General features: G+C 43.3%; 1 protein-coding gene and 1 non-coding gene across 2 annotated transcripts in view; both read left to right on the top strand.

Annotated features, from left to right (window-relative positions):
* Positions 1–1,893: 1,893 nt before the first annotated feature.
* Positions 1,894–24,777, top strand: part of AS3MT (arsenite methyltransferase) — a 33,379-nt gene continuing 10,495 nt past the window's right edge. Inside the window, exons 1-10 of the mRNA XM_055250789.2 lie at positions 1,894–3,204; positions 3,431–3,471; positions 3,722–3,849; positions 6,206–6,356; positions 6,853–6,989; positions 8,368–8,437; positions 10,991–11,072; positions 12,390–12,521; positions 12,860–13,002; positions 24,600–24,734. Coding sequence (XP_055106764.1) covers position 3,204; positions 3,431–3,471; positions 3,722–3,849; positions 6,206–6,356; positions 6,853–6,989; positions 8,368–8,437; positions 10,991–11,072; positions 12,390–12,521; positions 12,860–13,002; positions 24,600–24,734 — 1,020 coding nt within the window. The 5' untranslated portion in view covers positions 1,894–3,203. The remainder of the gene's footprint in view (positions 3,205–3,430; positions 3,472–3,721; positions 3,850–6,205; positions 6,357–6,852; positions 6,990–8,367; positions 8,438–10,990; positions 11,073–12,389; positions 12,522–12,859; positions 13,003–24,599; positions 24,735–24,777) is intronic.
* Positions 2,109–2,213, top strand: LOC129477601 (U6 spliceosomal RNA). The gene has a single exon (XR_008655800.1). It is a non-coding gene; the product is annotated as a U6 spliceosomal RNA (small nuclear RNA).

Raw genomic sequence — 24,777 nt, 5'->3', positions numbered from 1 at the left:
CCTGTTAGTTTCCTTATGCATAGAAACAAGGGTGCCACCTTCATTACTAGTCTTCAACATAATACTAAAGAGCTCTTAGAAAAGGAAAGGATCTTGGAAGTAGCTGAATCCAATCCATTTGCCCCTGCTTCTGCATCTCAGGTGAGCCATCATCCAGTCATTCATCTGCTTCTGCTTCCAATATTTGGAGAATCCTTTACTTAGGAGTGCTGATCCTTTTGGAAATCTCCACTTCTTGGAAGATGGTTCTGTGTAATGAACCAAAATCTGCCTTTCTGGATCATCCTGGAATTGTCACACCAGTAGCTTCCAAGATAGAATGTGTGACAGTGTGCACAGGCCTCCGTTGAAGGGTAGGGAAGAAAATTTCTATGTATGTTAATTTTTTTATCTTAAAAAAATTAGCTTTTGTGAGGCTGGGCGCGGTGGCTCACGCCTGTAATCCCAGCACTTTGGGAGGCCAAGGCGGGTGGATCACAAGGTCTGGAGATCGAGACCATCCTGGCTAACACAGTGAAACCCCATCTCTACTAAAAATACAAAAAATTAGCCGAGCGTGGTGGCGGGCGCCTGTAGTCCCAGCTACTCGGGAGGTGAGGCAGTAGAATGGCATGAACCCGGGAGGCAGAGCTTGCAGTGAGCTGAGATCCTGCCACTGCCTTCCAGCCTGGGTGACAGAGTGAGACTGTCTCAAAAAAAAAAAAAGCTTTTGCCAATATTTAAAATGTGACTTGATGTGAGAGTCCTAATTTCTCCTACACAGTATACAGATATATAGCATTCCTGTCATTTAGCAGGGGTGATAGTAAAACAAAACAAAAAAAAACCCACAAAACCTGTGGTGAGGCACTGACCAATCAGAATGATTGATGGTCACAGTCTGGTCCAAAATTAGCCCCGACACCAGACACCATGAAGCAAAAGTGAGAATAACTCAATTTGACAGTGGTTTGTTTTATTGCAGTTTATCTGTGTGTGATTAGGTAGATTTAAGGATCGTTGGCCAGGCGTGGTAGCTCACGCCTGTAATCCCAGCACTTTAGGAGGCAGAGGCAGGCGGATCACTTGAGGTCAGGAGTTCCAGACCAGCCTGGCCAACATGGTGAAACCCTGTCTCTACTAAAAATACAAATTAGCCAGGCATGGTGGTACATGCCTGTAATTCCAGCTACTTGGGAGGCTGAGGCAGGAGAATCACTTGAACCGGGGAGGCAGAGGTTGCATGAGCGGAGATTGCGCCATTGTGCTCCAGCCTGGGCAACAAGAGTGAAACTCCGTCTCGAAAAAAAAAAGAAAGGATTGTCAAATGATTCTTGTAAGTAAACCATAAATTAAAGATAACAAAACAAGCACAAGAGAAAAATGATACAGCCCTTTCCTTGACCTCTCACTAATCTGCCCTTTTAAGATAAAGATATCATTTTAACTATGAGAAGGTAACTGCTTTTCTAAAGGAGCTCATTTTATGAAGAGAATATTTTGAAAACTAATATTTAGGAATGTTTTCAGCATTCTATGATTGCCCAAAAACTAAGTGATACTTATAAAAACACTAAGTTTTATACACATACTAGTTGGAAATATTCCAACCTGTAGAAATATTCCAACAAGGATTATTTCCATGGGGTTAATTTGTTAAAAATATAAAAGACACCACCTTTCTATTAATTTGTAACAACTAATTGACATCAGGGAAGATGAAAATTTACTAGCTGGATATCAACCAGAATTTTTTGTGTTATTGGTAGTTGAGATTGAAAAATGAATAAAGGAGTCTACTTCATCCATTTAGATATCCTTTCACTTGGATCTCTGTTTCCTTACTGTCCTAATGAATAGAAATGATCGTTACAAGCTGGGCATGGTGGCTTGCACCTGTAGTCCCAGCTACTGGGGAGGCTGAGGAGGGAGGATGGCTTGAGGCCAGAGTTGAAGGATTCAGAGATGATTGCGCAGTGATGCTAAGCCTGGGCCACAGAGTTGAGACGCTGTCTCTAAAATTTTTTTTAATTTAAATTATAAAAAGAGAAATGCTTGTTACAACCACAAAAGGAAACAAGATATACACATATAATTGTGGAAGTAAAAATAAATAAAAATGCTTTCGGGTGCTCGCTTTGGCAGCACACATATTACAGTTGGAACGATAGAGAAGATTTGCATGGCCCCTGCGCAAGGATGACATGCAAATTCGTGAAGTGTTCCATATTTAAAAAAACAAAAAATACTTTAGGGCCTGGCACTGTGGCTCATGCCTGTAATCCAAACACTTTGGGAGGCCAAGGGGGGCGGATCGCTTGAACCCAGGAGTTGGAGACCAGCCTGGACAACATGGTGAAATCCCGTCTCTACAAAAAAATACAAAAATTAACCAACTGTGGTGGTGCATGCCTGTAATCCAAGGTACTTGGGAGGCTGAAGTGGGAGGATCTCTTGAGCCGGAAGGTTGGGCCTGGGTAACAGAGACAGACCGTCTCAAAAAAATTAAAAAAAAAAAACTTTCTGCAAGATGAAGTGACAATACCTAGAAAATACATGTGAATTGACCAAAAATTACTATAGGTAAAAATAAATTTAGCAAAGTTGCTTTCCTAAATACAACCCAAAATAGACTGGGAACAGCCACATACTGTTAATGGTTCCATCTATGTGACATTCTAGAAAAGGCAGAAGGGGAAAACATCTGTGGTTGCCCAGGAGCTGGGGGTGGGAGGAGGGAATTTACTACAAAAAGGCACGAAGAAACTTGTGGGCCAGAGCTATTTTGGTCTCCGTTAGGTGATGTATATACGTTTGCCAGAGTTCACAGAACTGCACACTGAAGAAACATGGATTTCACGAAATGTGAATTATATCTCAATAAACTTGACTTTAAAAAACAGATCGAGAAAAGATGATTCTATTCCCAAAAAGGGGGAGGGGGGAAGATCATTATATAGGTGAGTGTTCATTTAAATCAGAGAACGAGATTTATCCGTGAAAATCACAGTGGAGCGAACAAGGGGGATGCTGATACCGACCTCCTGGTTGGAAAGCCTGTAGAGCAGCGCGGATGACAGTGGGACGGCGGGTCAGGCGGTGGGCGCCGGAGCGAGGGGCTGGAGCTGGGTGGGCGGGCGGAGCAAGCCTGCCAGCCTGGGCGGGGCCTCGGCACAGGAGCTGGCTGCGGGAGCCCGCCGTCCCGAGTCGCAGGCCTAGGAGACAGTGAGTGCGCGCCCTGGGCGCCCCGCCCCAGCCCCCAGCCCCCAGCCCCCAGCCCCTTCTCTGGGCCCACGCAAGGCGGGAACGCGAGCGCCTCCCCCGAGCTGTGTCTCGAGACTTTGGTCCTCCCCGCACCCCTCGGCCCGCTGCCTGCCCTTTACTGGCCCCCTCCCTCATGCCCGTCCCTCAGAACCCTCTTCCTTTCAACTAACTTTCCCGCTCCCGACAGTGGCTGCACCCCGCGACGCTGAGATACAGAAGGACGTGCAGGTGAGAGCTGTAGGGCCTGGAATGGCCCAAGTGGAGCCTAGGCTAATGGAAGTCTGGCCTGGCCCACGCCCTGTCCCCCGGGACTCCTGGAGTCGGGGTAGGACAGGGTCTAGGCTTCGACCTTTGCTGGGAACTGAGGTCGGCCAAGTGGAGGTGGAGGTGGAGGTGGAGGTGGTGACGGTGCCCTCCCGCTGCAGTCACAGCTCTTCTCCTTCTCTACCCCTCACTCCACTGTGGGACGCTGGGTCAGACCTACTACGGGCAGGTGCTGAAGAGATCGGCAGACCTCCAGACCAACGCCTGTGTCACCACAGCCAGGCCCGTCCCCAAGCACATCCGGGAAGCCTTGCAAAATGTACACGAAGAAGTAGCCCTAAGGTAGAGTGCCCTGTTCTGTCCCCAGGAAGACCCCAAACTACAGTTTTCCCAAAAGATAATGATGCAGGTCACTAGGGAATTAACCCGTAGCCACCAACCCATCAGCTTGTCTTGTCTGTTGTAAAAATCCTAAATCTCAGCAGCCATCATCTTACTGCTCTAAGAACCTCTGATGAATCTGGGCGCGCCAGTGAGCCTGTAGTCCCAAGTGCTCGGGAGGCTGAGGCAGAGGATCACGTGAGCCCAGAAGTTACAGGCTGTAGTGTGCTATCCGGGATATGAATAGCCACTGCACTCCAGCCTGGTCAACATAGCCAAATGCATCTCTAAAATAAATGCGTACTTTAAAAAAATTGTCTAAAAAAAAAGAACCTCCAGTGTGAACACTCTGTAGTCCCTACCCATGCTCACAGAATACAGTCACACTCACTGGATCTGCCATTCAAGATATGCGCAGTTCAGCACCCACTAATCAACCTTGGCCCTTTTGACCCTTCCCTTCCTCACTCCATCAGCACTGCCTGCCCAGCCAGCAGTCACCAATTGGAAAGTCTTCCCTTTTCTTTCTCCTTCCAAACCCTGCCCATCCAGCACCACGCTGCTGTCCCACCTACTGCATGGAGCCTTCTCTAATCCTTGAGCGGCCTCTTCCCCCAACTGCCACAGCACTCTGTCACTCGGTCTGTCCGTAAATCATGGGAAGTGTTTTCTGTGCACAATGTTTTACCTCGCCTCTTAAATACACCTACGGGGAGGGGAGCGGTGGCTCACGTCTGTCATCCCAGCACTTTGGGAGGCCAAGGCAGGTATATCACTTGAGGTCAGAAGTTCAAGACCGACCTGATCAACATGGTGAAACCCTGTCTCTACTAAAAATACAAAAATTAGCTGGGTGTAGTGGGGCACGCCTGTAGTCCCAGCTACTTGGGAGGCTGAGGGAGGAGAATCACTTGAATGTGGAAGGCGGAGGTCGCAGTGAGCGGAGATTGCACTACTGCACTCCAGCCTGGGCAACAGAGCAAAACTCAGTCAAAACAAAACAAAACAAAACAAGGCTGGGGGTGGTGGCTTACGTCTGTAATCCCAGCACTTTGGGAGGCTGAGGCGGGAGGGTCACGAGGCGAGGAGATCGAGACCATCCTGGCTATCATGGCGAAACTCCATCTCTACTAAGAATACAAAAAATTGGCCTGGCGCGGTGGCGCACGCCTGTAGTCCCAGCACTTTGGGAGGCCAAGGCGGGAGGATCATGAGGTCAGGAGATCGAGACCATCCTGGCTAACATGGTGAAACCCCGTCTCTACTAAAAATACAAAAATATTATCCGGGCTTGGCGGCGTGCGCCTGTAGTCCCAGCTGCTGGGGAGGCTGAGGCAGGAGAACGGCGTGAACCTGGGAGGCGGAGCTTGCAGTGAGCTGAGTTCGCGCCACTGCATTCCAGCCTGGGTGACAGGGCAATACTCCGTCTCAAAAAAAAAAAAAAAAAAAAAAAATTAGCCAGGTGTGGTGGCAGGTGCTCGTAGTCCTAGCTACTCGGGAGGCTGAGGTAGGAGAATGGTGTGAACCTGGGAGGCGGAGCTTGCAGTGAGCTGAGATCGTGCCACTGCACTCCAGCCTGGGCGACAGAGCGAGATACCGTCTCAAAAAAACAAAACAAAACAAAACAAAACACGCCTATGGGACAGAAACCTTACATTTTTTTTCCTCAATAACTAGCGTAGTCCTGGGCCTGAATTAGAAGCTCAGCTAACGACTAAATATATTTATTCAACACATTATTTTATTTTATTTATTTATTTTTGAGACGGAGTCTCACTCTGTCTCTTAGGCTGGAGTGCAGTGGCACGATCTCTGCTCACTGCAATCTCTGCCTCCTGGGTTCAAGCCATTCTCCTGCCTCAGCCTCCCAGGGAGTTGGGATTACAGGTACCTGCTACCATGCCCAGCTGATTTTTTTGTATTTTTGGTAGAGACAGGGTTTCACTATGTTGGCCAGGCTGGTCTCCAACTCCTTGCCTCAAGCGATCCGCCTGCCTTGACCTCCCAAAGTGCTGTGATTATAGGCGTGAGCCACCGCGCTCGGCCTGAACACATTATTTTAGATGGCTTATGAAGTCTTAGTGCCTAGCACATGCCCAACAATACTGTGGTAAAGCAGATACGGTCCCAGCCTTCATGGGTGTCCAGTTCAGTGGAGACTAAACATCAGAAGTATGAGTGAATGATGCAAGAAAGAAGGAAGGAAGGAAGGAAGGAACGGAGGGAGGGAGGGAGGGAGGAGGGAAGTATTTATAAGATTTAGTGGTTTCATGTCTTCCAGTCTACAGGGAAAAAATATGTGTTTTCCATTTCCCAGATATTATGGCTGTGGTCTGGTGATCCCTGAGCATCTAGAAAACTGCTGGATTTTGGATCTGGGTAGTGGAAGTGGCAGAGATTGCTATGTACTTAGCCAGCTGGTTGGTGAAAAGGGACACGTGACTGGAATAGACATGACCAAAGGCCAGGTGAGGCATGATTTGGAAGACAAGGAGAAAAAGATTCTCAAAAGCATTCTTTGAGAAATAAAGTTGTTTTCTTCATGGCTGTCCAAGGATAATTTAAGAAAGCCTCTAGTTAGCAAAGCTCATTTGTGCCACTAGTGCTTCCTGTCTTGGAAACTGATAACTTGAACAATTAGGGCTCTTCTGGGTGAACACAAGAGTTGGAGGTTTGCTCTGATATGAATATCATGACGATAGAGTGGACTTTGATCTTTCCCTTCTTGCTGCCATCTATCCTGAAAGATTTTGTTATTGAATGAGGAGTTTATTCAAGCCAAACTGCACGGGCAGCAGGGAGTTTATGTCCTAGGTTGTAGTATATCCTACATGTCCACAGGAATCTTGTATATTTATCCAAAATAATCTAGGGGGAGTATATTCTGTTACTGATAGGAAATTTTTAGGAAAAAGTCGTGTTTTTTTTCAAAGTGTTATCAAAACTATATTTTTCTTACTTTAGGTGGAAGTGGCTGAAAAGTATCTTGACTATCACATGGAAAAATATGGCTTCCAGGCATCTAATGTGACTTTTATTCATGGGTACATTGAGAAGTTGGGAGAGGCTGGAATCAAGAATGAGAGCCATGATATTGTTGTGTAGGTCTATATTCTTACTGTTATGACTATAGCCCATTTTATTATTATTATTATTATTGTTATTATTATTATTTGAGATGGACTGTCACTCTGTTGCCCAGGCCAGAGTGCAGTGGCCCAATGTCAGCTCACTATAACCTCTGCCTCCCGGGTTCAACTGATTCTCGTGCCTCAGCCTCCCAAGTAGCTGGGATTACAGGCACACGCTACCATACCCAGCTGATTTTTTAAATCTTCTTTTAGTAAAGACAGGGTTTCACCATGTTGGCCAGGCTGGTCTCAAACTCCTGATCTCAGGTGATCCACCCGCTTCTACCTCCCAAAGTGGTGAGATTACAGGTGTGAGCCACTGAGCCCAGCCCTCATTTCCTCTTGAACACAGAGATGTCACTATTACTGTTTGCTGAATTGACTCTCATTTAGGGTGTTAAACTAAACTTAGCATGGCCTACTAACGGGAGAGAGCTGGTTTGAGCTGCTGGAGCTCACCAGCAGCAGAACACACTAGACCAGTGAGAACTTACTTGAAACTTAACCACAAACCAATGAACCCAAAAGACCAGCAGGACCACTAAGTTTGTTCCTACAATACATGCTGACCTGTATCTTTCATAATATTTTCATGGTAAATTATAGAATTCTATTTCCTTTTTTCCCTCAAGTTGTTATTGTCAAATCATGCCCAAGTGACAGCTGCCTTTGAGGAACGTAGCCTGTTTACATAAATCATAAGAAATGCCTCGTGCCGGCCGGGCACGGTGGCTCACGCCTATAATCCCAGCATTTTGGGAGGCCGAGGCAGGTGGATCACGAGGTCAGGAATTCGAGACCAGCTTGAACAACATGGCGAAACCCTGTCTCTACTAAAAATACAAAAATTAGCTGGGCGTGGTGGCACATGCCTGTAATCCCAGCTATTTGGGAGGCTGAGGCAGGAGAATCACTTGAACCCGGGAGGCGGAGGTTGCAATGAGCCGAGATTGCGCCATTGTACTCCAGCCTGGGCAACAGGAGTGAAACATCTTCTCAGAAAAAAAAAAAAAAAAAGAAAGAAAGAAAGAAATGCCTTGTGCAGTAGGCATCTGGTCTGAGGTTTCATCTTGTTACATGGTGAACATCAGGACAGAAACAAGTAAGAATCATGCCTGATGTTTTTTTTCTGCACATTCAAACTTGCTAACAATTTATTGAGATTTTAAGCACTCTGTCTCTGATCTTGGGGAAAAGCTTAGTTGAAGGCATTAGAAAGAGAGAAGGGAGGCAGTAAGAACGGGGTAGCTTTGACAGAATGGTGGGAGCCAACTTTAGGATCTGAAAGGATTTGCAGATCTCTGAGTATTGTGAAGATTTGCTAGACATTTCATCTGTTCTCTTTTAGATCAAATTGTGTTATTAACCTTGTGCCTGATAAACAACAAGTGCTTCAAGAGGCATATCGGGTGCTGAAGGTGAGGAGGAGAGTGAGATAAATTATCTTTGAACATCAGCGAGAGCTGATAGGTTGTCTTGTTTGTTCCCCCTTGAACTAAGAGCTCAAACTCTCTTAATTTATCCATTAAATGAATAAGGGGTGGCAAAAGGGGGAAGGGGCAGGAATACCCCGGTTATGGATTACTTTCCCTCTCAGGTTGCAAAAGGTAGTAAATCCGAGGTGACAGTTGTCACTGAATGTGTTAAGTAAGGTATTTGCTTTCTTGACTGTCTCTCCTATTTGCTGCTGTACATGATCCTAGAAGAGCATCTGTGGAGCTATAGGAACCTTTGCACTGACTACTAATGATTGCTTTGAATATACTCTCTTCTAGCATGTACAGTGTTTCTCAGGGCTTCTGATATCTTATCTGTCATGCTTTCAGATCTTTGGGAAGTTACAGAAGATGGAACTTTTACATTAACTACTTTCTAAAAGGAAAGCTTACAGGAGCTCCACAGCCTTCATTGTATCATGAGATGTGTATCTTCATGATAGAGATGAAATATTCAGCCGGGCGCGGTAGCTCACACCTGTAATCCCAGCGCTGTGGGAGGCCGAGGCGGGCAGATCACCTGAGGTCAGGAGTTTGAGACCAGCTTGGCCAACATGGAGAAACTCTGTCTCTACTAAAAATACAAAAATTAGCTGGGTGTGGTGGTGCGTGCCTGTAATCCCAGCTCCTCGGGAGGCTGAGGTAGGAGAATTGCTTGAACCCAGAAGGCAGAGGTTGCAGTGAGCCAGGATCATGCCACTGCACTCCAGCCTGGGAGACAGAGCAAGACTCCATCTCCAAAAAAAAAAAAAAAAAAAAGATTCTAGCTGGGTGGGTGGTACATGCCTGTACTCCCAGCTACTTGGATGCTGAGGCAAGAGGATTGCTTGAGCTCTGGAGTTTGTGTCCAGCTTGGGTAATATAGTGTGAACCCTGCCTCTAAAAAAAAAATTTTTTTTTTTTGAGATAGAGTCTCACTCTGTTGCCCAGGCTGTAGTGCAGTGGCAGGATTTCAGCTCACTGCAACCTCCGCCTTCTGGGTTCAAACAATTCTTCTTCCTCAGCCTCCCTAGTAGCTGGGACTACAGGCATGTGCCACCATGCCCAGCTAATTTTTGTACTTTTGGTAGAGACAAGGTTTCACCATATTGGTCAGGCTGGTCTCGAACTCCTGACCTCATGATCCGCCTTGGCCTCCCAAAGTGCTGGGATTACAGGCATGAGCCGCCGTGCCTGGCCAAAATTTTTTTTTAAATTGACAACATATTTTTGAGATTTTTGGTTTACAAAGCTGTCATAGAACTCAAATACAAATATCTATATAGAAATGATTTAATGATTTAGTGATGTCTTTGTTAGTATGTCATTTTACATGCCAGTTCACTATCTCCACCAAAAATGTACTTATAAAACGTAGAAACACTATTGTAGAATCTAGATCCCCAGGTTTCCAGGTTTTTGAAATTAGCTAAATAAAATGTTAAGTTCCTGATCACTCATTTGCCTTACATTTTAAGGATAATATTTTAAAGATACAATGTGTTGTTATAAAAGTAAATAACAACATTACAAAAAGTTATATTTTTTAATAGAAATGGGGTCTTGCTGTCACCCAGGCTGGAATGCAGTGTCACTATCATAGCTCACTGTACCCTCTAACTCCTGGGCTCAAACAATCCTCTTGAGTAGCTAGAACTCCAGGCACATGCCACCATGCCCAGCTAATTTTTTTTTTTTTTTTTTTGAGACGGAGTCTCGCTCTGTCGCCCAGGCTGGAGTGCAGTGGCGCAATCTCGGCTCACTGCAAGCTCCGCCTCCCGGGTTCACGCCATTTTCCGGCCTCAGCCTCTCCGAGTAGCTGGGACTACAGGCGCCCGCCACCACGCCCAGCTAATTTTTTGTATTTTTTTTTTTTTTTAGTAGAGATGGGGTTTCATCATGGTCTCGATCTCCTGACCTCGTGATCTGCCCGCCTCGGCCTCCCAAAGTGCTAGGATTACAAGCGTGAGCCACCGCGCCCGGCCACCCAGCTAATTTTTAAATTTCTATATGGGAGAGAGGGTCTTGCTGTGTTGCCAAGGCTAGTCTCAAACTGCTGTCCTCCAGCAAGCCTCCCACTTCAGCTTCCTGAGTCATTGGGATTAGAGGCCTGAGCCATCATACCTGGCAAAGTTATACTATTCTTAAGAGAGAAAAGATTATGAATACTGATTATATCCTCTGTTAGTTCTACAATGACCTGGGGCTGCTTTTGGTTCAGACTGGCTAAAAATTTAAATTTAAGTAACCTGAAAATCTTTATTTAGGAGACAGACACTCTTAGAATGTGATTTTATTACTGTTGGATAAGCCACTGGGAGGAAAAAAAACCTTGGCACTTGACTATTGATTATAACTAAAGAGGCAGCTGTTATTTGTTCACAAACATTGCTATTGATTTTTAAATTTGATTTTGTTCCCCTATTCCTTTCTTTGTTATCTGGGATCACTGTAATCATTAATCATCTCGTTTGGACTAATATGGCTCTGTTTCAGCATGGTGGGGAGTTATATTTCAGTGACGTCTATACGAACCTTGAACTGCCAGAAGAAATCAGGACACACAAAGTTTTATGGGGTAGGTGGTTTTGTTTAGTTTAGTATTAAGGCAGATGGTTGTACATGTGCGGAACTCCTTTCTGCTGATAGCCAGGATGAGGCTATATGAGATCACATGGGGTTAGGCCATGAGGCCAAAAGTGATAGGGCTTTGGATAGTTTAATTCATCTCTTTGAGTTATCGTTTTCCAAATTGTAAAACGTAAATAATAATACAATCTGCCTTATAGGGCTGTTATGAAGATTAAATGGGATAAAGAATGGGAAAAATACTTTGAAAACTCTAGTGTGGAAATGAGGACAATTGTTCCCGAGCTGGTGTCCTCTTAGTCCCCTTATGTTATCATCATTATTGTGTTCTTTATTCCTTTATTATCATTCTAATAGTCTGGAAGTTGAGATAAATGCATGCTTTTCATCAGTCTATGAAATCAAAAGTTCTTATTCTTAAAATAATATTAACTTTATTCTTACTATGTAATAATAAATAGGTACTTTTAATAAGTTGGAAAGTGCAAAAAAAAAAAAAGAAAAAATTACTAAGCTGGACACAGTGACACACACCTGTAACCCCAGATATTTGGGAGGCTGAGTCAGGAGGATTGCTTGAGCCTAGGAGTTCAGGTACATCTCGGTGTCATAGTAAAACCCTATCTCTTAAAAAAAAGTTACTTATAATCATATAACCCAGTGATAATTTCTTTTTTTTTTTTTTTTTTTAAAGATGGAGTTTCGCTCTGTCACCCAGGCTGGAGTGCAGTGGCACAATCTTGGCTCACTGCAACCTCCACTTCCCGGGTTCAAGTGATTCTCCTGCCTCAGCCTCCTGAGTAGCTGGGATTACAGGTGCCTGCCACCATGCCCAGCTAATTTTTGTATTCTTAGTAGAGATGGGGTTTCACTGTGTTGGCCAGGCTGGTCTCCAACACCTGACCTCATGATCTGCCCACCTCGGTCTCCCAAAGTGCTGGGATTACAGGCATGAGCCACCGCGCTCGGCCTATAATTTGTTTTTTATACTACTTTATTCATATAACAGTGCTTTTCAGAATGTGGCCTACTGCATACATGAATATTATGCTTGCAGCTGGGTAGAACCAATCCACCAGTGAGTGTCCTGAAGAATGGTTCCCAGAGACCATCAGCCAGCACACCCAGTCTTAACCATGGCTTTGTAGACCGTGGGGGGATGGTCAAGTTAGCTTCTACTGCTAGGATCTATGTTTTAACTAATACCATGTCCTAATTAATTATATAGAAGAATAATTCCCTTAATACTGTACTAAGTGTTGGCTGATCTGTGGTTTTTTTTTTGTTGTTGTTGTTTGTTTTTTAGATGAGTGTCTGGGTGGTGCTTTATACTGGAAGGAACTTGCTGTCCTTGCTCAAAAAATTGGGTTCTGCCCTCCACGTTTGGTCACTGCCAATCTCATTACAATTCAAAACAAGGAACTGGAAAGAGTTATTGGTAAGATATGACAGACAGCAGGGACTATTATAACTACAGCTTGAATGATTGAAATGTGGTGATTAGTAAGTAACTTCTGAGGGAGTCTCATTGAGGGATATTTTGTGTTATCTGGAAATAGCTATCTTGTCTCCTGTATAATGGTAACCCCCTCAAAATTTTGATATTTAATAAAGCACTTTGAAGTCATTCTGTAAATAGAGTGAAGTGCCCAGAAAGATAATTGATGACATGCAAGGAAGAAAATTATCTTTATAACGTGTTTGTTCCTTGTCTGCTGAGCAAGGCAACAACTGGGGGAGTGCTGGAGATGAACCATGAATAAATTCTGTTTTTAGGTGACTGTCGTTTTGTTTCTGCAACATTTCGCCTCTTCAAACACTCTAAGACAGGACCAACCAAGAGATGCCAAGTTATTTACAATGGAGGAATTACAGGACATGAAAAAGAACTAATGTTTGATGCCAATTTTACATTTAAGGTAAATAAAACAATTTCCATGACTTCTGGCATTCTTTCTGCTCTTGCCCTTGCTCCAGCTATCTTTTCTTGACTTTGCATTGCTTCCCACTTTTCTGGCGTTGGTTTGTTTGTGTGTGTGTTTAAATGTATGTGTGTGTTTCAAGTGGAGTAAAAAAGCATTTTTTTCCCAATACTTATTTATTTATTGACAGGGTCTCGCTCTGTCACCCAGGCTGGAGTGCAGTAGCACAATCATAGTTCACTGCAGCCTTGACCTCCTGGGCTCAAGCGATCCTCCCACCTCAGGCTCCTGCGTAGCTAGGACTACAGGCGCACCACCACACCTGGCTAATATTTGTATTTTTTGTAGAGACGGGGTTTTGCCATGTTTCCCAGACTGGTCTTGAACTCCTGAGCTCAAGTGATCTGCCCACCTCGGCCTCCCAAAGTGCTGGGATTACAGGCGTGAACCACTGTGACCAGCCCTCAATATTTATTATAAAAATGTTTTTGGCTGGGTGTGGTGGCTCACACCTGTAATCCCAGCACTTTGGGAGGCTGAGGCAGGCAGATTACCTGAGGTCAGGAGTTCGAGACCAGCCTGATGAACATGGCGAAACCCCATCTCTACTAATAAAAATACAAAAATTAGCCGGGCGTGGTGGTGGGTGCCTGTAATCCCAACTACTCTGGAGGCTGAGGCAGGAGAATTGCATGAACCCGGGAGGTGGAGGTTGAGGTGAGCTGAGATCATGCCATTGCACTCCAGCCTGGGCAACAGAGTGAGACTCCATCTCAAAAAAAAAAGAAGTTTTTGAATACAGAAAAGTTAATAGTGCAATGAATACCCACATACGCATTACCTATATTTCAGCAACTGATAACATTTTTCCATGTTTGTGTGTTTATATATATATATATATATTTATTTATTTATTTATTTGCTGAGCCATTGAAAATAAGCTGCAGATATTATGGCATTTTACCCTTAAATATTTCAGCATGCATCCCATAGGAATGTAATATCCCTCTGCATAATCACAATACCATTACACACCTAAGAAAACTTTTTATAGGAAGCCTCATTCAGACATTGGATTAATAGAGCTATAGAGAAGTAGGATGGAAAAGAGTAGGAGTATGTACAATAGTATTTCAATTGTTTAATTGTGTCAAGGAATTAAGAAATATTAATGTCCGATGATGGCACTAATTGGCATTTTTACTGCCCTGTGCATAATAAGATTTGTTTTCTCAAAATGGAAAAGTTCAGGCTTTGGAATCAGATACCTGGGTTCAAATTCTGGCTCTATTATTATTATTTTTTATTTTTTTTCTGAATGTCACTAGACAAACTTTTATTGAAGCGTAAATTTAAATTGTGGTACAGAAATACATTTCAACTGATTTAAGTCCAACACCAGTGAAAGCAGAAATTATGGCACCGAAACTTTCCCTTTTCTATCATACCATGATTTAGATTATGATGCAATCTACATTTCTCTTTTCTAGGCTTTGTCCCATACAAATTTGTGCAGTTTTTCAACATTAGAATTTCAACGTTAGAATTCTTAATTCTATTAGGAAAAAAAACAACAAAAAAACCAGACCTCAAGTGAACAAATCTGTTGGATATTGTTTACGAACAAAGTCCATGTTAAGCATTGGTTCTCAAAACAGAGCTCCTCAAAATATTAGGTGCTGTGCTCATTACAGAATCAAACTGATCACACTGACTGAAAACTTCCTCAATGAAATTTTCAATCAACAACATACTTCAGATAAAAGTCAAACAGTGTTCCAATCACTTGATTTCAAACCAAGTAGATTTTAGGTTTAGAAACACTAAAAAAAGGTGTTTCATTTATAAATACGGAAGGAACAAAAACATCACTGCATCAATCCAGAAATTATCAAAATATTTAGAGGACAAGAAATACAAAATTTAGCCAACTTTGCTGTTTTCTCAGTTCCTTAAAATCCCAGAGTATCTGCAAATATAGCTAAGAGGTACCAACTCTTGAAAGCCTATATTACTAGTCATTTCCCATTCAGTATTTTGGAATTTTATTTATGTTTTACTTATTTATTCATGTATTCTGCTTTATGATGTTTATCTGAATAATCTGGACAAATTCTCATTCTGGGCAGTCATTCATTTCATCCTATGAATGCCATGGTGAAGGAAACACTGTAGTTAGAGGAACAGATGAAGCCAGAACACTCACATGCATCACAGTCACAGAACTTTAAGTCACAAGATGGAAAAGACATCGATTCTGCTTTGGATCAAAGTTTATAGAACACTACTTAATGGAAACTAGTGGAAATGGCTGCTAAAGGAAAAGTTAAGGTGAATGATCCAAGCTGACTTGATTACTGAATCCAGAACAAAATTATGCTAAATCTCTCTGGTAATTAACTAAATAAAAATCATTTTATACTATTACTTAGTAAGTTAGTAAAGGTGTGCTACTCATTAGATGCTAATCTCATTTACTGAGGAACACAGAATTGTATATGTTTTCTGGCTCTATTATTTATTACTTGGGTAAACTTGAACAAGTCACCAAAATTCGTTGGGTTACAGTTTGTTCTACTGTAAAAGCAGGGATAATAATACTTTGCAGAATTTCTATAAGGATTAGCAATAATATAGCAAAACACTGGGTACATACTGCAATTTCAGTGAAAAGAAGATACTGTCATTATTTGTTCCAAAAGTGGAAGAACTTACTATTAATATTTCATTTTTCTGATTTATTTATCTATTTTAGAGACAGGGTCTCTCTCTGTCACCCATGCTGGAGTGTAGTGGCACCGTCATAGCTCACTGTAACCTCAAACTCCTGGGCTCAAGCAATTCTCCCACCTCAGCCTCCCAAGTAGCTGGGACTACAGGCATGTGTCACCATGTCTGGCTAATTTTTTATTTTTATTTTTTTGTTGGTGAGACAGGTTTTCTTTTTCTTTTCTTTTTTGAGACGGAGTCTCGCTCTGTCACTCAGGCTGGAGTGCAGTGGCCCGATCTCGGCTCACTGCAAGCTCCACCTCCCGGGTTCACTCCATTCTCCTGCCTCAGCCTCCCAAGTAGCTGGGACTACAGGCGCCCGCCACCACGCCCGGCTAATTTTTTGTATTTTTAGTAGAGTTACGATTTCACTGCGTTAGCCAGGTTGGTCTCGATCTCCTGGCCTCGTGATCCACTTGCCTTGGCCTCCCAAAGTGCTGGGATTACAGATGTGAGCCACCATGCCCGGCCGAGACAGGTTCTTATATTGCCCAGGCTGGTCTTGAACTCCTGGCCTCAAGCAATTCTCCCACCTCAGCCTCCCAAAGTTGCAAGCATGTGTCACTGTGCCCGGATTCTTTTGATGTTTTTGGTCTAAATAGCATCTCCAGATTTCTTTTTTTTTTTTTAATTTACAAAATGTATTTATTTCTTTATTTAGACACAGGGTCTTGCTATGTTGCCCACACTGGAGTACACTGGCTATTCACAGGGGTAAGCATAGCCCACTATAGTCTTGAACTCCTGACCGCAAGGGATCCTTCCACCTCAGCCTTCCAAGTCTGGGACTACACCTGGCTAAGCATCTTCAAATTTCTTATTTATTTATTTATTTATTTTTGAGATGGAGTCTTGCTCTGTCCCCTAGGCTGGAGTGCAGTGACTCAATCTCAGCTCACTGCAACCTCTGCCTCCTGGGTTCAAGCCGATTCTCCTGCCTTAGCCTCTCGAGTAGCAGGGATTACAGGCGTGTGTCACCACACCCAGCTAATTTTTGTATTTTTATCAGAGACAGGGTTTCACTATGTTGTCCAGGCTGGTCTCGAACTCCTGACCTCAGGTAATCTACCCGTCTCGGCCTCCCAAAGTGCTGGGATTACAGGCGTGAGCCACTGTGCCCCGCCGCATCTTCAAATTTCTTAAATATTCCTTGGTATAGTGGAGCCCTTAATGCTTTTCACTAATGCACTGCTCCTTGATGTGCTGCCTATTCCAGTAGATTCAGAGAATCAGAGTGGGAAGGGCCTTTGAAACCACTGATTTGTTCTAGTGGCTTTCAAAAACCATTTTTAATACAATTATTTTTTAAGCAAAATGTTTTTTATATATATAGTTTTTTTTTTGAGATGGAGTCTTGCTCTGTTACCCAGGCTAGAGTGCAGTGGCCCAATCTCGACTCACTGCAACCTCAGCCTCCCTGGTTTAAGTGATTTTCCTGCCTCAGCCTCCCCAGTAGCTGCGACTACAAGTGGGTGCCAACACACCCGGCTAATTTTTGTATTTTTAGTAGAGACGGGGTTTCACCATGTTGGCCAGGCTGGTCTTAAACTCCTGACCTCAGGTGATCTTCCCACCTCAGCTGCCCAAAGTACTAGGATTATAGATGTTAGCCACTGTGCCCAGCCAGAAATGCATTTTAAAAACCACCAGTCCTTGCCCGGGCATGGTGGCTCACGCCTGTAATCCCAGCACTTTGGGAGGCTGAGGCGGGTGGATTACCTGAGGTCAGGAGTTTGAGACCAGCCTGATCAACATGATGAAACCTTGTCTCTACTAAAAATACAAAAATTAGCCAGGAGTGGTGGCACATGCCTGTAATCCCAGCTACTCGGGAGGCTGGGGCAGGAGAATCGCTTGAATCCGGGAGGCGGAGGTTGCAGTGAGCCAAGATCATGCCACTGCACTCCAGCCTGGGCAACAGAGCAAGACTCCATCTCAAAAACAAACAAACAAAAAACCCCCAATAGTCCAAAGCCCTAATTTGCCCCCCATTATTTATTTTTTTAATGGACAAATTTTAAAAATTGTATATATATTTATGGTGTACAATGGGATGTTTTGACATACGTATACATTATGGAATGACTAAATCAAGATAATTAAAATGCATTACCTCACGTACTCATCATTTATTTGTGATGAGATCAAAGTCTACTCTTTCAGCAATTTTCTTCTTTTCTTTTTTTCTTTTGAGGCAGAATCTTGCTCTGTCGCCCAGGCTGGAGTGCAGTGGCACAATCTTGGCTCACTGCAACTTCCACCTCCCAGGTTCAAGAGATTCTCCTGCTTCAGCCTTCCAAGTAGCTGGGACTATAGGTGTGTGCTACCACACCCAGCTAATTTTTTGTATTTTTAGTAGAGATGGAGTTTCACCGTGTTGGCCAGGCTGGTCTTGAACTCCTGACCTCAGGTGATCCACCTGCTTCAGCCTCCCAAAGTGCTGGGATTACAGGCGTGAGGTGCCCGGCCTTTTAGCAATTTTCAATACATTGTTATTAACTATAGTCACCATGTTGTATACTAGATCTCTTTAACTTATTCCTGATAACTGAAATTTTGTATCCTTTAACCAACATCTATCCTGTTCCACCCCTGCCCTCCCACCCCCTACCCCCAGCCCTTGGTAAGAGCCTCTACTCTTCACCTCTATGAGTTCAACTTTTTGAAATTCCACATATAATCTAGCGAGGTTATGCAGTATTTGTTTTTCAGTGCCTGTAGATATGACATTTTTGGGTTCAACTTTTTGTTTGTTTTTGAGATGGAGTCTCACTCTTGTTGCCCAGGTTGGAGTGCAGTGGCGTGATCTTGGCTCACTGCAACCTCCGTCTCCTGGGTTCAAGCCATTCTCCTGTCTCAGCCTCCTGAGTAGCAGGGATTACAGGTGCCTGCCACTATGCCCAGCTAATTTTTGTATTTTTAGTAGAGACGGGGTTTCACTATGTTGGCCAGGCTGGTCTCTAACTCCTGACCTCAGACAATCTGCCTGCATTGGCCTCCAAAACTGCTGGGATTACAGGCATGAGGCACTGTGACCGGCCAAACATTTTTTTAATGCATAATAGATGTACATACTTTCAGGGCACATCTGATAATTTACTATATTCATATAATTTGTACAGATCAAGTCAATGTAACTGGTATATCCATCGCCTTAAACATTTGTCTTTTCTTTATTCTAGGAACTCATTTGAATTATTCTTTTCTAGCTATTTTGAAATATACAATAGATTATTGTGAACTATAGTCACCCTACTAATCTATCGAACACTAAGTCTTATTTCTTCTTATTAAACTGGATTTTGGGCCGGGCGCGGTGGCTCACGCTTGTAATCCCAGCACTTTGGGAGGCCGAGGCGGGTGGATCACGAGGTCAGGAGATCGAGACCACAGTGAAACCCCGTCTCTACTAAAAATACAAAAAAAATTAGCCGGGCGTGGTGGCGGGCGCCTGTAGTCCCAGCTACTCGGGGAGGCTGAGGCAGGAGAATGGCGTGAACCCGGGAGGCGGAGCTTGCAGTGAGCCGAGATCGGGCCACTGCACTCCAGCCTGGGTGATAGAGCAAGACTCCGTCTCAAAAAAAAAAAAAAAAAAAAAAATAAAATAAACTGGATTTTGTACTCATTAATCAAGCTCTCTTCATCCTCCCCACTCTGCCTGGCCTCTGGTAACCACCAATCTACCCTCTATTATCATGAGGTCCACTTTTTTAGCTCCCACATATCAGTGAGAACATGCAATATTCGTCTTTTTGAGGTTGGCTTATTTCTCTTAACATAATGACCTGCAGTTCCATGCATGTTGCTGCAGGTGACAGGATTTCCTTCTTTTATTTTATTTTATTTTATTTTTTTGAGACAGAGTCTTACTCTGTCTCCCAGGTTGGAGTGCAGTGGCGTGATCTTGGCTCACTGAAACCTCTGGCTGCCAGGTTCAAGTAATTCTCCTGCCTCAGCCTCCTGAGTAGCTGGGACTACAGGGGCGTGTCACCACACCCAACTAATTTTTGTATTTTTAGTAGAGACAGGGTTTCACATGTTGGCAAGGCTGCTCTCGAACTCCTGACCTCAGGTGATCCGCCTGCCTCGGCCTCCCAAAGTGCTGGGATTACAGGCTTGGGCCACTGCACCAGGCCAGGATTTCCTTCTTTTTTAAGTCTGAATAGTATTCCAGTGTGTACATATACTACTACATTTTCTTTATCCATTCATCTGTTTGAGTCTTCTCTCTTTTTTTCTTAGTTTAGCTAAAGATTTATTAATTTTATTTTTTCAAAAAACTAATTTTTCATTTTGTTGATCTTCTGTATTTTTTTAGTCTCAATGTCATTTATTTCTGCTGTGATGTTCTTTCTTTCCTTCTACTAATTTTGAGTTTGATTTGTTCTTGCTTTTATAGTTCCCTCATGGGCATTACTAGGTTGTTTATTTGAAGCCTGTTCCTTCTTTCCTTCCTTCCTTCCTTCCTCCCTCCCTTCCTTTCTTCCTTCCTTCCATTCTTTCTTTTTTTTTTTTGAGAGGGAGTCTTGCTCTGTTGCCCAGGTTGGAGTGCAGTGGTGCAATCTCAGCTCACTGCAACCTCCACCTCCCGGGTTCAAGCAATTCTCCAACCTCAGCCTCCCAAGTAGCTGGGATTACAGGCATGCACCACCACGCCTGGCTATTTTTTTTGTATTTTTAGTAGAGATGGGGTTTCACCATATTGTCCAGGCTGGTCTCGAACTCCTGACTCTGCCTGCCTTGGCCTCCCAAAGTTCTGGGATTACAGGCATAAGCCACCGTGCCCGGCCCTTCCTTCCTTTCTTCTTTCTTTCTCAGGGTCTCACTCTGTCACCTGGACTGGAGTGCAGTGGTGCAATCATGGCTCACAGCAGCTTTGACCTCCTGGGCTCAGGCGATCCTCCTACCCCAGCATCCCAAGTAGCTGGGACTACAGGCTACGATGCCTGGCTGATTTTTGTATTTTCTGTAGAGATAGGCTTTCACCATGTTGTCCAGTCTGCTCTTGAACTCCTCGGCTCAAGCAATCCACCTGCCTTGGCCTCCCAAAGTGCTGAGATTCCAGGCGTGGGCTGCCACACCTGGCCTTATTTGAAATATTTCTACTTTTTTGATATAGGCATTTATTGCTATAAACTTTCCTCTTAGTGCTGCTTCTGCTGTATCCCATAGATTTTTGCATGTTGTATTTCCATTTTCATTTGTTTCAAGAAATTTTAAATTTTTCTCCTAATTTCTTCATGGACCCATTGGTTATTCGGGAGCATGTTGTTTAATTTCCATGTGTTTGTGTATTTTCCAAGATTCTTGTTATTGATTTCTAATTTTATTCCATTGTGGTGAGAAAGATACTTGTTATGATGTCTACTTTTCTGAATTTGTTAAGACTTGTTTTGTGGCCTAAGATATAGTCTATGCTGGAGAATGTTCCATGTGCTATTGAGCAGAATGTCTATTCTGCAGCAGTTGGGTAAAATGCTCTGTGAATGTCAGCTAGGCCTATTTGAGCTAGTATATAGTTTAATGTTTCTTTATTATTTTCTATCTGGATGATCTGTCTTACTGAGAGTGAGGTGTGGTGTTAAAGTCCCCTACTACTATTGCATTACAGTATATCTCTTCTTTTAGATCTATTAATGTTTGCTTTATATACTTTGGAGCTCCAATGGTGAGTGCAAAGATACTTATATCCTCTTGCTGAATTGACCCCTTTATCATTATATAGTAACCTTCTTTGCCTCTTTGACAGCCTTGATTCACAGTCTGTTTTATCTGATATAAGTATAGCTACTCCTGTTCTTTTTTGGTTTCCAGTTGCTTGGAATGTCTTTTTTCCACCCCTTAACTTTCAGTATTTTTGTAAGTAAAGTAGGTTTCTTGTAGGCAGCATATAATTTGGTCCCATTTTTGTATCCATTCAGCCACTCTATTCCTTTTTTTGGGGGGTGTTCCCAAGTTTTATTCAAGAACTCATACAAAATATTCCAGATAAATACATTTTTATCTTCACCTTCCTCCTCTTCTTTTTCCAGGTTAATTTGGAAGTAATGTAATTCATAATAACTTTTTGCTGTTAGAAACTACACACAACAAATCACATAGATTATTCTTCAAATATTTTTTGGTGAGATATTTCAAATATCCTTTGGAAAAAGGTACCTCAGAAGTCACAGTGATCTTGCTCTTGCTCCTTTCGATGGTTATAACGCTCCACCAAGATTCCCAGTTTTCCATTCACTTTAATCTTCTCTTGCAAAAATTGCTCCAAATTGGCAGCATCTATGATTCCATTTTCTGCAAGGTGGGTACAGTCAAGAGTGAACATCATAACCTGCTGCTTTTTTTGCCCCTCTTTGCCACAAGCTTTTTCACAGCACTATGCCTCTTAATTGGAGAATTGAGTCCATTTACCTTCAGTGTTATTATTGATACATAAAGACCTAACATTTTTTTAAATTGATACATAATTGATGTAGCTATTTTGGGGGGTTCATGTGATAATTTAATACATTCATATAATTTGTAAAGATTAAATTAGTGTAATTGGGATACCTATCACCTTCAATACTTGTCTTTTCTTTTCTTTTTTTTTTTTTTTGAGATGGAGTTTTGCTCTTTTTGCCCAGGCTGGAGTGCAATGGCACGATCTCAGCTCACTGCAAACTCCACCTCCCAGGTTCAAGCAATTCTTCTGCCTCAGCCTCCCGAGTAGCTGAGATTACAGGCATGCACCACCACGCTCGGCTAATTTTGTATTTTTAGTAGAGACGGGGTTTTACCATGTTGGTCAGGCTGGTCTCAAACTCCTGACCTCAGGTGATCCACCCGCCCCAGCCTCCCAAAGTGCTGGGATTACAGGCATGAGCCACCGCACCTGGCCTTGTCTTTTCTTTATGTTAGAAACATTCAAATTATTCTCTTCTAGCTATTTTGAAATATACAATATATTATTGTAAACTAGTGACTTTACTGATATATCAAACACTAGGTCTTATTTCTTTCATCAAACCCTATATATATATGTTTTTTTTTTATTTTTTTATTTTTTTATTTTTTGAGATGGAGTCTCGCTCTGTCTTGCTCTGTCGCCCAGGCTGGAGTGCAGTGGCACAATCTCGGCTCACTGCAAGCTCCACCTCCCGGGTTCATGCCATTCTCCTGCCTCAGCCTCTTGAGTAGCTGGGACTACAGGTGCCTGCCACCACGCCTGGCTAATTTTTTGTATTTTTAGTAGAGATGGGGTTTCATCGTGTTAGCCAGAATGGTCTCAATCTCCTGACCTTGTGATCCACCCGCCTCGGCCTCCCAAAATGCTGGGATTACAGGATTGAGCCACCGCGCCTGGCCAAAGCCTATATTTATAACCATTAATCAACTTCTCTTTATCTCCCCCATTCTGTACCCTTTCTGGCCTTTGGTAACTATCAATATACTCTCTATCTTAATGAGATCCACTTTTTTAGCTTCCACATATCAGTGAGAACATATGATATTTGTCTTTCTGTGTTTGCCTTATTTCTCTTAACATGACCTGCAGTTCCATGCATCTTGCTGCAAATGACAGGATTTCCTTCTGTTTTAAAATCTGAATAGTATTCCATTGTGTATATACGCCACGTTTTCCTCATCCATTCATCCATTGATGGATGCTTAGGTTGATTCTATATCTTGGTTATTGTGATTAATGCTACAGTCAACATTAGTTGTGCAGATATTAGGAGTGCAGATATTTCCTTGACATACTGATTTCATTTCTTTACCTTCCCCTTCCTTCCTTTCTTCCTTCCTTCCTTCCTCCGTCCCTCCCTCCCTCCCTTCCTCCCTCCCTCCCTCCCTTCCTTCCTTCCTTCCTTCCTTCCCTTCCTCCCTCCCTCCCCTCCCTCCCTTCCTTTCAGATGGAATCTGGCTCTGTCGCCCAGGCTGGAGTGCAGTGGCGCAATCTCAGCTCACTACAACCTCCGCCTCCTGGGTTCAAGCAATTCTTCTGCCTCAGCCTCCCGAGTAGCTGGGATTACAGGCATATGTCACCATACCTGGCTAATTTTTTTGTATTTTTAGTAGAGGCAGGGTTTCACCATATTGGCCAGGCTGGTCTCGAACTCCTGACCTCGTGATCCACCTGCCTCAGCCTCCCAAAGTGCTGGGATTACAGGTGTGAGCCTGTAATTACAGGCACCCACCACCACGCCCGGCTAATTTTTTTGTGTTTTTTAGTAGAGACGGGGTTTCACCATGTTGGCCAGGCTGGTCTTGAACTCCTCTACCCAGCCAGTTTCATTTTCTTTTTTTTTTTTTTTGAGACGGAATCTCGCTCTGTCACCCAGGCTGGAGTGCTGGAGTGCAGTGGCGCGATCTCGGCTCACTGCAAGCTCCACCTCCTGGGTTCACACCATTCTCCTGCCTCAGCCTCCCGAGTAGCTGGGACTACAGGCACCTGCCACTATGTCCGGCTAATTTTTTGTATTTTTTAGTAGAGACGGGGTTTCACTGTTAGCCAGGATGGTCTCGATCTCCTGACCTTGTGATCGGCCCACCTGGGCCTCCCAGAGTGCTGGGATTACAGGCGTGAGCCACCACGCCCGGCCCATTTTCTTTAGATATATACCCAGTAGGGGGATTGCTGGGTCATATAGTAGTTCTATTTTTAATTTTTTGAGGAATCTCCATACTGTTTCCCATAATGGCTGTACTAATTTAAATTCCCACCAACAGTGTGTAAGGATTAGTGCTGGTGAGGATGTGGAGAAAACGATACTTCTGGGCATTTTTCTTCTATTGAGACTAAAGTTGCAACTCTTAGTATTTTTTTTTATACTACCCTTTAGGAAGGTGAAATTGTTTTAGTGGATGAAGAAACAGCAGCTATCTTGAAGAATTCAAGATTTGCTCAAAATTTTCTGATCAGACCAATTGGAGAGAAGTTGCCAACATCTGGAGGCTGTTCTGCTTTGGAGTTAAAGGTTAGTTTGGCTTTCACTACCTGAGAGAACTATTTTATTTTAT

The sequence above is a fragment of the Symphalangus syndactylus genome, chromosome 2, assembly GCF_028878055.3.
Source record: "Symphalangus syndactylus isolate Jambi chromosome 2, NHGRI_mSymSyn1-v2.1_pri, whole genome shotgun sequence".
Classification (NCBI taxonomy): Eukaryota; Metazoa; Chordata; class Mammalia; order Primates; family Hylobatidae; genus Symphalangus; species Symphalangus syndactylus.
Note: the sequence above shows the minus strand (reverse complement) of the source record. Positions and strands in the feature narration are given on the sequence as shown.